At 40.0% G+C, this 12,520-nt stretch overlaps 1 protein-coding gene and 1 long non-coding RNA gene across 6 annotated transcripts in view; both read right to left on the reverse strand.

Annotated features, from left to right (window-relative positions):
- Positions 1-12,520, reverse strand: part of METTL14 (methyltransferase 14, N6-adenosine-methyltransferase non-catalytic subunit) — a 70,962-nt gene that overhangs the window by 5,152 nt on the left and 53,290 nt on the right. For all 5 annotated transcript variants that reach the window (XM_068187996.1, XM_068187999.1, XM_068187998.1 and 2 more), the window contains 7 exons: positions 9,962-10,042; positions 9,503-9,590; positions 7,048-7,138; positions 5,423-5,564; positions 4,048-4,140; positions 3,218-3,334; positions 746-956 (listed from right to left, as the gene is read on the reverse strand). In XM_068187996.1, the coding sequence (XP_068044097.1) occupies positions 746-956; positions 3,218-3,334; positions 4,048-4,140; positions 5,423-5,564; positions 7,048-7,138; positions 9,503-9,590; positions 9,962-10,042 (823 nt within the window). The remainder of the gene's footprint in view (positions 1-745; positions 957-3,217; positions 3,335-4,047; positions 4,141-5,422; positions 5,565-7,047; positions 7,139-9,502; positions 9,591-9,961; positions 10,043-12,520) is intronic.
- LOC137472687 (uncharacterized) lies at positions 1,846-3,066 on the reverse strand. The gene is made up of 2 exons (XR_010998369.1): positions 2,363-3,066; positions 1,846-2,329 (listed from the first exon to the last, which is right to left on the reverse strand). It is a non-coding gene; the product is annotated as an uncharacterized lncRNA (long non-coding RNA).

Genomic DNA, 12,520 nt, shown 5'->3' on the forward strand with positions numbered 1-12,520 from the left:
ACACTCACCTACCTATCAGTGGCACTGAACAGAATGTAAAGTCACCTCTAGAGTTGCTGCAAAGTTAAGAGTTCAGTTGGGTATTTCTAAGAGCTTGTTTTCCTTTTTCTTTTTAAATTTTTTATTACAAATGGCTGTGGCAAAATTCCCACTGCTTTCACAAACCCATACTCCTTCTTCTTACTTGTCCTTACACCACAAGTGTTTTTAAAAAATACAGAAGTTCAACCAGAGTAACCTGATTCTGTGAGACACTGACATAATAAGAATCCACTGGCGGCAGCACTGAAGGAATACCTGAACATGTGTCCTGATTCATGTATTTCTTGCATTTTGCATCATGCCAGATGCAGCACCCACTGTGAGATACTACAACTTCAGGCACTGGCAAGAACATTAAGCTCATACGGGTTGAAAATCAGTTGGAGAAAGAAATCACTTTTCTGAGAAGCATAAACATATGGGAGAAAAGGAATCTCAACTGGATTTTGTTATGCTCACTGATGAATTAAACACATGGATAGGCAAAAATATTGGTTAACAAAAATCTCTCTTCTGGATAAATTATAAAACTGATAGTTCTCATAAACTTTCTGAACAATAGTTCTGTGACTGACAGATCTTCACATCCACCAAAAATCTGTCTCCTTCAGATCTGCTGTCTGACCTGTGACATACATCTGGAAACCTCTTTAGGACCCTGAAATGAATTTTACGGTTTGATCAAAAACAACATAGCAGTTACCTGGTCGAATTGTGCTGTCTCTCCCAAAGAGATGAAGTCGCCGTCGCCCGAGGCAGAAATGCTCAATAATGTGAAAAATCTCCACCGGTTTCTCTATGTTGCCGATTTCAGGCTCCTCAGTGATGATGAGGTCGATGTCAACGTTGGCATGGATGAAGTCCCCGTCGGTGCTGCGGCGCACGGTGCCCTTGATGCCCATGAGGCAGTGCTCCTGCAGACACACAGAGCTGTCATGTGGCACACCTACTGCTGTGCCAGGTGAGCATGAGGGACAGCAAGGACAGTTCTAAGCACATCCCACTCCTACAGGAGAGAAAAGTCTGAAACATGAACTAGAGCAGAAAAGCTGGAGCTACCAAAGGAGCCAGTTGAGAACAAAGCAGAGCAGTACTTTTAAGCTGAAGCTTGATAAACTACACTATGAGGTGGTAAAACTCAAGGCTAAAGTCAGCTATGTGGACTTCTTCAATTACAGAACTTTAGGCTGGAAAGGCTGAGAGGTCTCCACAAGGCAAAAGAGAAAAATGCGATGGCAAGAGCAAGGAATGGTTATTAATTATGATTAATACCCGTCTTAGCATTCTGATCCTAACTTTACTAATATAATAATTTTAAAAGTTGTCAGCCATGAAACAGGCAGTGGAAATAAGATGTACTTTTTCATACTGTACCTCTGTTAATAAAGTGACCCTCAGAATTCCCTTCAGATTCCTTTCTACAAGATATTACTGCATAAAACCCCACAACTTCTATCACACACTCAGGCAGCTCATCAGCATTAGAAGTGTTCTTGAGCTGTAACATGCGTTGTTTTCCGTCCTTCTACAACACTGCAGGCCCATTTAAGTGAGTGGTATGTGGCACCCATGAATGAGGATTGTTTCAGGATGAAAAGAGGCTCCTACATACTCATTTCAGAGCTCTGTTTCTGGGAACATCAATCTTGGATGAGCCATGTTCCCCAGGATCAAATGCTCAGACTCACTAAGTGCCCCCACATGGCTCAGGAAACAGTCACAGACAAAAGCATGTAATCATTCCCGAATTTTGGAAAGGGTTTGTAGAGTTAGTGGGTAAACATGAACGGTCTAACATCAGACCTGTCAAATCTATGCAGATGGTACTGCACTCATGCAGCACGGGTTTGGACCTACAGTTTACCTAAGTGAAAGGCAGAACACTGCTAAGCAAATCACCCACCAAGCCAAGCCTCCTCAGTCTAGTCCTTAGGAGAAGTATCCCAAACATTTTACTTCCATACCACACGGTATGTCACTCACAAATACTGGGATTCTCTGACAGGTGGCACAGCACCAAGCATCCATGGAGAGATGCCTCAGCCAAACAGAACAGAACACATATGCTGCTCTAAGCACTGGCAAACACAGTTGCAACAGTGTTTGTTTGTTCAGAGCCAACTCACTCCATTTTGAGTGTTTAGCACAAACAGTGACCTCAGCTCAACTCTCGATCGATAAACACAGGGATTCCCCCATACCAGAAACTATTTTTCTCTGCTAAACAAAGACATAAAGTCCCCTCAAATCCTCCTGTGTTAGTTTTAACCTTGCCCTCATGAGCAAACTGCACATACTTGCAATACTATATGCAATAAACACACAATATTTATACTTATAAATATTTATAACTAATACAACACACTTTCAAACAAACTTCAGAATAATGTAAATGCAAGTCAAAGAAAGATTCCAGATATCCTAAAGGGAAGTTTATACTCCTAACAATAGCCAATTTGAGACAGACTTGAGGATGTTTAATGCTAATGATTATTAATGAATACCGAAGGAATCCTGAGGTTCACTGACAACTTGAAATGAATAAATTGCCAATCGGCTCTCTGTACTCAGTAAAACTTCCAGTTACACTCACATATACCCAAACCAATTATTTATGAGTCCCATTTATATTTCTCTAAGTTTCTGATCAACAGACATTTGAGTCACAAACCAGAACACTTTTCTTTCTCTGCACCTCCTTCAATACACATCCTTCACAAAGCATCTTAAAAAAAAAAAGTTTGGTTTAAACCAAGCTGACCCATTCTGTCACTTGTGCTATACAATCACCTCCAGGAAGGCAGGAGATGTTCTGGTTCACCCAGACCTCTCTCTGATCCAAGCTCTGGGCGCACATCTCGTGTGCATTTAGAACCAATAGCCCAATCTTCTATACTTATTTTTATTAATAGATTCAGTTAAAATCTACAGATTTAAAATAATTCTTGACATTGACTTTAGTCAAATTCTATTGCTAAGTTTAGTTAGCAATAGAAGTTCCATAAATTTTTGTTCCCTAAGTTGCACATTTTTAGTTCCATAAAATGTACCTTGCAGAACAGAACTTGCAAGTCCTCCTGTTGGCTTTCTCACAAGTCTGTCACCAACACTGGCTGTTGTCATCAGCACAGAGAGGCAGAATGGAAACAGAGGAATAATGGAGCTAATCCTTTACCTTGGTTCTTTGGAAGACAGCCTTGGGGTCTAGAGTCTTGGTCTTGCCAGGGTTGTTCTTATTTGTTTTAATCCAGCAAATGTCCTCACATCTTCTGTAACCCCATTTGCGCAGACACTAAATGTTATAAACAAGTAAAACAGTTCACATAGACAAAAACATCAAGTGACCTGAACATTCATTTAGGCCCTTGACTTTTCTTATTCAAGGACTGTCCAGCTACTAGAAACCTGTCTATAACCAAATCCAACCTATCTGGCCAACTTCAGACCAAAAAACAGCCAAAGCAAACAGGCTGATCCGTAATCACAGGCTGCCCTTAAACAGTTCTTTAACAGTTGTCTGTGAATTGTTTTCATGGAAAGCACTGCTTGAACTAAATAAAGAATGTTTCAGCACAGCAAGAAGCCAACTGGGAATTCTTAGTGCAGCATCCCCAACACAAGCAGCATTTCCCTGGCATGCAGAAAGATGACAATTTTATCTCAATTTATGAAACAGTAGGACCTTTCTCCTAGCATGAAGATTTCTGGCAGAAAACTACTGAGACTTCTGTTTAAAAAGCTGTAACTTGGCAACCTGCTCCTCTGTCAACACACATACATCAAAACCACGACCCCAAGGAATTATGCTTGCTCACATAGTCAATGACTCAGCTGGACAGTCACAGTATCTAAACAGTTAATGCCATTTAAAATCACATATCCTCTAACACAGTAACAAAACATCCCTCAGTAGTTAGGGCTGAGAATTCTATACAGGGAAAAGTCAAAGATAAAAATAAACTCTTAAGCCTGTCCATGATAAATTGAATTAAAACAGCATCTTACCACTCGGCCGAGATCCAGACCCTCACCCGAGCCGCACCACAGAAACACAAATGACCTTGGGGCTGCAATTTCTTCAATTTCCAATTTCATGATCTAGTAATAATAAGTGCAATAAAAGCATTTCTGAATTAAATACAGATCGCCAGTTGCGGCAGGAAGAATACTAAGTCTTGAGGCACTATCAAAGAAAGCATCAGGAAGCACAGCTGGGGGCCCAAGGGAAGCAGGGAACTAATTCCTTGTTTTGCTTTGCTTGTGTGCATGCTTTTGCTTTCCCCATTAAACTGTCTTTTTATCAAGGTTTGAGTTTTCCAGCTTTTACCCTTCCAATTCTCTCCCTGATCCCACTGGTGGGGGAGTGAACAAATGGCTGCCTGGGGCTGGGCTGCTGGCTGGCATGACCATCACAAACAGAAATTCTACCTGTGTAAGAAATTCTAGACTTAAAAGACCAATACAATCCACATTATCTTCTCCTCAAATCTCTGCTTCATTTTATCATTCCACTGGCAGCAAAAATATTTAATACAGAAGCAACAGTACTGTGTTTCTTTTCCTCTCTGTAAGTACTTATATGAAAGTTGTGAAGACGTTCTAAAAATCTCAGCTTAATTCCTATCACTAAATAGGAAAGGCATTCTCGCCATTTTCACTTTCAGGAAAGCAGCCAGAATTTATGAGAACAGAGGTTCAACAATGGCAAATGAGTAACATTCAACATGAAATAACTTCGGATGCAAAGCATCTGTTAGTCATCAGAAGTTGAAAGGATTAATCTCTAACTTGCTAACACATCAAATCAAGCTTCATTCAATGCTATTCCGAGGAAAAATAATGCAGTAGGAGCCATTCTAAGAAGATGTAACTCCATACTAAGAGGATGAGTCCTGCCTCCCACACTCCAGGTTTTCTGTTAGGATGGGATGTTTTTTCCCTGGGCACCACTGCCAGGCATCATTTTTTAATAAATACAAGAAAAAGACTTCCAAAAGTGAGGTTTATCCATTTTGTTAAGTTTCTATGGATTGGTTTGACCATCAAAATTTCCTATCCAATCCATACTCGGAGAATGGAGGAACGTCACTAAAGCAAACTTAACCCACACTTTTTATGAGAAGACCAGCATGTTAAAAAGCATGCCTTAATAATCTCAAGAATTTCAAGAAACAAGGGAATCTTTTCAATGGACATTTGGTATTTCACCAGCCAAAAATCAGAGATCGCAGTGAAGGTAAAGGCAGAGAGAAAACACACTATTACTAGGTTTTCAGCCAGGCTCAGAGAGAACAAGAAGTTGTATTTACTAAATTAAACCCTGAAACTATTTGCTTAAACAAATGTATGAAACATTCTTCACAGCAAAACAGGTACTTACGTCATCCCAGGTCCAGCATTTTTCATTGGCAGTAATGCCAGTCTCTCGGTAATATTCTTCCAGTGGTGGCTCCAGGAGAATCACATCAAATTTGGACTTCAGTTCCCTAATATCAAAGGCTTCCAAGTCTGCTTGCAAATACCTGTTCAAACAGAAGATGCCAGACTGCTTGGACAAGGTGCAACAATGGCCTGAGAACTACACTCCACACAGCACTTCTGTGCAGCCAGTTAACAGCAGGGTCTCCTGGGTGGGTTGTACATTTCAAATGCTCTAAATCCAGAGGAGATCCATTACACATCCTCACTTAATTGAGGCTGGATGCTATTGCACTGTGGTTTTTAAGTAGTCTTAATAAACAGTTTTTAGGCTTCTAACTTAGCAAGCAGGAAACAGATACCCATGCAGACTGTACAACAATACCTAGTGCAGACTCACTGCAGTTTCTGTACAGCCGTGGACTATAACAGGAGGAAACATAAACATTTAAGAAGCAAACACTCACTGCCTGGCTAACTAGGAAAGTGGCATATTTTTATAATTATTACCAAGATTCTAAATACTGGAAACATTGTTACTTTTTATATAGTATACATGTATTTCTCTATTCTTGTACCAAGCAAAATTCCCCCCTCATTGATTCTATTAAATAAATGCTCACACACACACTTATGACTCTCCTTCAAACCTGCACAGCAATCACTGCTTTATCACTATCACCCTCCCCTAAATTCCTTTAACCTTAGTAAAGCTGATCAATAGACCACCACCTTCCCCCCTTCCCAAAAAGTGTGTGGAAAAGATTCCATGTGTTCTTGGTGTTGTCAGAAGGCAGCATTTGATTACTGGTTTTCCCCCTTTTGTACTTTATGACCAAAACATGCCTACCTTAAAAGAGCAGGCTAAAGTTCTGCAGTTTGCACTCAGTTGTTCAGACAACTATTTCATAGGGTTTTATGTGAGTATCATTAAATAAGGTGGATTTTTGTGGTACAGATCAAGACTACTGCACATGACAAGCATACAATTAAGTTCAGAGAGGTCTGAATCCCTGGAGTAACACGCTGCACACTGAGGCTATGTCTGACATTCAGCAAAAACAAGGACAAATGACTTTCAGTCAGTCTAAACATTTTTGTCTTAAACTCCAAAATAACATGTTATTGATGTGGACACTGAGATAAGAGCTGAACACTATACAAAAACCAGCTGCTACAAGAAAAGCTAAGGTTATATTAAGAGGCAGTTTTTTTAAAGCTCTTCTTGTTATCATAAACCACATGATAATGTGAGATTCACCACCACATAATATTCTCTCAGTTCCCAAATTAAAACCTGCAGCTAAATCAGTTGACAACTTGGTCTTAAAAATCAAAGCATTAGAGACTATAAATAATCACACACTGGAAAGAAAATCTAGTTTATACACTGTATTAAACATCTAGATTAAACTAACAAAACCAGAGTGATCTTATTCTTCTATGATTCAATTGACTCATTTGTATACACAAACAAAAAGAGAAAATGTAAATTCCAAGCAGGTGCTGAAGATAGAGCTTTGCAAAGCAGACAGCTAACTTCAAACAGGTCTGGAGAAGAAAGGTATTTTCCACGAGAACACTTACATGGGAGGAGTGTTAGATTTAGATATCAGCTCATCCTTCAATCTGATGAGCTCTCTAAGTTTTGGATATTCTTCAAACCTATCTGCTAAGCCTAAGAAGAAGAAAACATGAAGTTAACAACTACTTAACAAAGTAAATCTCTATCAATTAAGCATTGTCCAGTATTCTGAATAGGCCCAAATGTGAATACTTAGCCTCATTTTAATTTCTGTTAGAACAAAGCAAACCTTTTAAAGCTGTTTTTCGTTCAGTACTTGACAAAAGCCTCTTGCCGTCACCCAGCTAATCAGGGCTGTTACTGATGCAGTGTCTATGCTCTGATCTTCTCTAGAGCACTACAGTGGATCAGGAATTCACAACTCCCATAACCAGAAAGAAACAACCTTTCATTTAAACTGAAAGTGCCAGGATGATGAAAAGTTATTTTGGCTTTCCCCCATCCATAAATTTCTATTAAGATCTAATTAACATTAATTCACAGCACAGTCTGTGTAATCTTTGACAGCTGTTTCCAAAGTGGCACCTGGGGTGTGGCTGGTTCCCTGAGGCAACCCTCACACTGAGATTTGGTGCTGTGGTGGCAGTCATGAAGATCCGAACACATGTTCCTACATTTAGCTTTATGATGTCAATTTTCCAACCTTTCATGTGCACAGAATGCTAAGGAGAGAACCCTCATTAGATCTTTTGCAACAAATGTAAAAAGGAAAATATACTTTGAAGTATATTTTATTCTCCTTAGACACAATGGGTTTGCTACTGCCAGCAGCAGGTTCAGCATATACCAACAAAGTGCCATTCCTGCTTCCCAAGCAGTATCACTTCAACTTAAGTAGGAGTTACTCAAAAGGCTTCATGTTCATTTAAAAGTAGAACTTGGAATGGTATTAATAAATTGGTGGAAAAAACCTCACCCAAACCCACGAACCCTTCATCTCTCTCCTTATTTTAATTCAAACTTCTTACGTTCCAATCCTAGGAATGCAATGATAAAAGCAAAGTTCTCAATACCTAACCTTTATTATCTCTTGCTACTCGTGCATAAAACATCCAAGAGTTATTTCATCCTTTTCCTTACACATGTAACAGCTTAAAGCTACTGCTGTGCTCTCCCGATTTTCACCATTGTGCTGCTTCCAGCTATTTTGAGTCCAACACCCCTGCGCAGCACCAGCTAAGCAATAGACGCAAAAGAATTTTCAATCAAAAACCCTCAAACTAACCAAACAGACCCACAGGTCTCTCCCTCTTTTCCAAAAGCAACATCAAAAAGATACAGCTGGGTGTTCTCTTAGAACCACTTGTTTTCCTTTGGGCCATGCTCACTCACATACAGCACACCTCAGCAGAGTTGTGATCATGGTGTAGAAAACGTGCTCACCAGTGTGCAGCAGGACACAGCTCAGCCCTGTTAAAGGCTCTGGTCCAGCTGCTGCTGCGGCTGGGTTCATCTCCACACCAACACCTGCCTGTTTGTCCTGTCCCTTCCCCACCCATTAAACAGCACATAAGTCATGGCACACAACAGGGGCTGCTGTTTCTCCGTACTCATTTCCAAGTAGAGTGTAGAACTGCCTCAAGTACATAACTGTGAAGGCCAAGGGCTTTTGACATAAAGATCCAAATGAGTCTTTTCTTTAAAAACATCCAAATGTGTTTCATAGAACCATTCACAAAATACAGAGAAGAATAAACTAAAAGCCTCTGGAGGCAAACCAAACCTCTTTGGGCTGCCATCTAAAAACAAACCCCCTTACCTTGGCAATCTTACACTTGATAAAATACAGAGAATTGATGCATAAAACTGCAGAGGGAGATGTTCTGCTCCTTTTAAAAACTAAATGCCGGGCACCTATTCTGGGAAACAGGACCAAACCATGTCTTAGTTTTAGCAAGTTTAAATTCAGGCCCAGTGTAGCATCATTTCAGTTGTAAGTTATGTCTGGATACATGTAAACTTGAAAAGCAGCGTCCTCTAAACCTGGGCATTCTAATGAGCTGTCAGCAGTTACCTACTTTAGCTGAGACACATTATCCATATTGCTTCCTGACTTAAATGTCATTATTTCCCATACTTTACATGCTTAAGAGGCAATACAGCCCAGTACACAGGTGAACTGTAAACTTCCAGAGGTTTCAAGATCTCCTCATTAAACTCATCTACTTTCTGGAATCAAAATAGCTTAGGTTGGAAAAAAAAAATCTTCCTGGTGAAATACTTTCAAGTAAAACCAAGGGTAAGAGCAGCCTTGATAATAATGACCTCCATGGTCATCAATAATAAAACCATTCATGTAGACGCCTATAATGATATGTATGCACACTGAGACAAAAAACTAGGAGAGTTTGTTTATCTACAGTTCCCAGAAACTGTAAGGAATTACAAAAGGGGAAGAAAAAGAAGTGCTATTGAATCAAATGAGTCATCTTCAAACAGTAACTGGCTATGACATACCAACATCTCTGATGAAGTTCTGGGGTCTGTGTCCTGTATCCACAAAATGCTGGCAGTAATCGTTGTGTGGATTTAAGCTCTGAGTGCCCTGAAGAACAGGAAGAAGTTCAGTGAGAGCAACAGGAGATAACTGGACATACACAGACACTTTGCATCTGTTAGTCTGATAAATGAGAAAGGAGCGGATTATCATTTCAACATGCCTTTATAAGTTTCACTGGTCAAGACCATCCTTTTAGTTCCAAACCTGGCCCACCATTCCTGCAGTCCATTGCAATGTGCCTCAGAATAATGCAAACACAGTTACAGTCAGATCTGTCACAGGCAACTTCTGTACCTGTGAATTCCGAGCCACTACTTCAGCCTTTAAAGCTGTATTTCAGATCCCATCAGTTGCAGAAACAGTTTAAGACAACTAGGCCAGCTTTGACTACACTTCCAATTGCAAAAGCAGCTCACCTTAAGAAAGGTACTGGAATCTTTGTAAATCTCTTCTTCATAGGGCAGGTTTTCTTCATCTTGCTGCAGCTCTACTTCATCCTTGGAAATAAAGCAGGTATTACAAGTGTGCATACAAGATCAAGCTGTTTCTGTCCTTTCCTTAAGAAGCAGATCATAAGGAAAAGTGGACCATCTACAATCAGCAGATCCAGCTCCACTGTTCAAGTGGGAAAAAAAAATTACCTGTTCCCCAAAAAGTCTGCACCTCTCTCACTAACAAGGAGAGTGTTACTGGGGAAAGGCCTCTGAAAGAAGATAAAAGTAAGAACCCCTTCACTTCCAGGCCCTGACAGTGCTTTACATGGTGTAGAACATTTTTGTCCCACAAAACTTTTATTTTTTGGACAGAAAGTACATATTTTGTTGACGTTCTTCTGCAGCAGAACTTCTGAGCATTTATATCCATACAGTCATCTCTTATTTTCCACCCTTAGCCAAGTCCACACCTTGAAGAAACAGCTCATGGTACAAGTCAGTATTTCATCTGGACTGTCCTTAAATGTAACTTTAACATTTCTCTTCTATAGCCTCAGAATTTACAAACTAGAGAGGCACCAACTGTTCATTCCACAGATTTCTGGGATTCAGAGATCAGCTACACCAAAGTACTCTGAACATCCAACACAGAACTCAGAGAGAACAGAAAGAGAGACTCACTTCACAACACTTTCTCCCTTCCCACTAATCCTGGATCAACCCAGTATATAGATTTATAGAACACAGAAGTATAACTGAAGAACTGCCATATTATTACAGCTGTATTTACCCTATGCTATATAAGCTGTCTGAATGCAGAATAAAAAATCAAGTGCTGTCCCTCCCAATTTTGATCCCTCTAAATGTCGAAATCTTCAAGTAAGCTTCTGTTATTTCCAAGGTGGAGCTTTAAATGACTTCTGAAATGCCTGATGTGATAAATAGGTCACAGCTTCCCCTTCCCTATTCAGGTGATGAACGTAGAGATACACAGTCTTTTTGCTTGTCTGTTTAACCAGATCAAAAAAAAAAGATTGCAATCAGAAATAGCAAGAGTGTTTGCAAGGAAAAGAAATGTACAGACAAGCAGCAGCAAGTGTTATTCAGGCCAAAAAAAAAGCTGAAAGCTTGAGTTTTATTAAAAAATGCTTATGCCATCATAAGTTACACCTGTTTCCCTCTTTCATCTTTCTCTTTTGATGACAAGTACCAGTTAGATACCCGAATGATCCCAGTTCTCTTTTTGCCTTCCTAAGTAATTTAAAAACAGTCTTGTGGCCACAAACAAAAGGCCACACCACCAGCTTTCAAAGGGAAAGGACACAATCACAGCAAAGACAGAATGACACCAGCAGTAACACAAGATACTAGGTTCTTGTACATTAATCATCCATGTTTTCCAAAGCATCTGCTATAGAGCTGCTGTGTTAGGGAAACAGAAACACCCCACAATATTCCAACACAGCTTGTTTCATATGACTGGAGATACATGGAATTCATGATTCAACCAAGTAAGCTTTCTTCAGCCTCCACAATAATGGCACGGAAGCATCCCGAGCCTGCAGGCCTCTGCTTGCACAAATGAAGCAGAACAGGGCAATATAAAATCAGACAGACAGCAAAACACAACCACAAGCAGTTTTGTACTCCACACACCAGACACTCATACAGGTTCAAACAATGGCGTCAAATCACCTGGGGAAGGCAACAGGTGGAACAGCACTCACAGCTCCCAGAGGGTAGTGAAAAACCTCACAGTGGCAGCAGAGACTCTAATCCCTTAATATCTCACTTCCAAATACAGACCATGGAGCTCAACTAACCCTGGGACAACTGTTACAATTCCACATGAAAAGAGTATTTTAGGAGCTCTCCAAAACACAACTGAACTTTCTGACTTTAAAATATCCATTATTCATTGTTCCAATAGTGCATCTCTTCCCTATCACCCACCTCCCAAGGCTGGCATGGCAGAGCCAGGCTCCAAGACCGGAGTCAAGCTGCCAGACTGGGAGTCAGTGCTGCCCTTTGTTTTCACATGAGTCTGAGCCTTATGAAGTATCACCACTATAAATTCACACTTATTCTACAGAAAAAACAAATATAGACACATAGAAATTTAAAGAAAAAACACCAAAATTAAAACACATTGCTTTTTTTCTTGTTTTGCATCAGATGTTCCTACATGGCTGAGAAAAGTAAAATACTCCACCTTTTATTTCAGAAACTGCTCTCACACAAGTTTGAGGGTACATTCACTTCCACCAAATCTGAAGTCAGGGCACAAAAATTTTAAATAATTTCAGAAGAATTATCTGATCCCATCATATAGAACCCAACACTGCAAGTCAGGGGTACCGACACAAGTCCCTTCTCACCAGAAATACCTCTGATTTTCTGAACAAAACTGGCAAACTTGCAAAACTTGTCCACAACACTTCTACTTAAGTCTATTATTGCTTTTGTCTAAATTGCATTAAACACAATACAAGAGGGCTTGACACCTTAACAATCCAGATTTTTGTACGAGTTCATACTACA

The sequence above is a fragment of the Anomalospiza imberbis genome, chromosome 4 (genome assembly GCF_031753505.1).
Source record: "Anomalospiza imberbis isolate Cuckoo-Finch-1a 21T00152 chromosome 4, ASM3175350v1, whole genome shotgun sequence".
NCBI lineage: Eukaryota > Metazoa > Chordata > Aves > Passeriformes > Viduidae > Anomalospiza > Anomalospiza imberbis.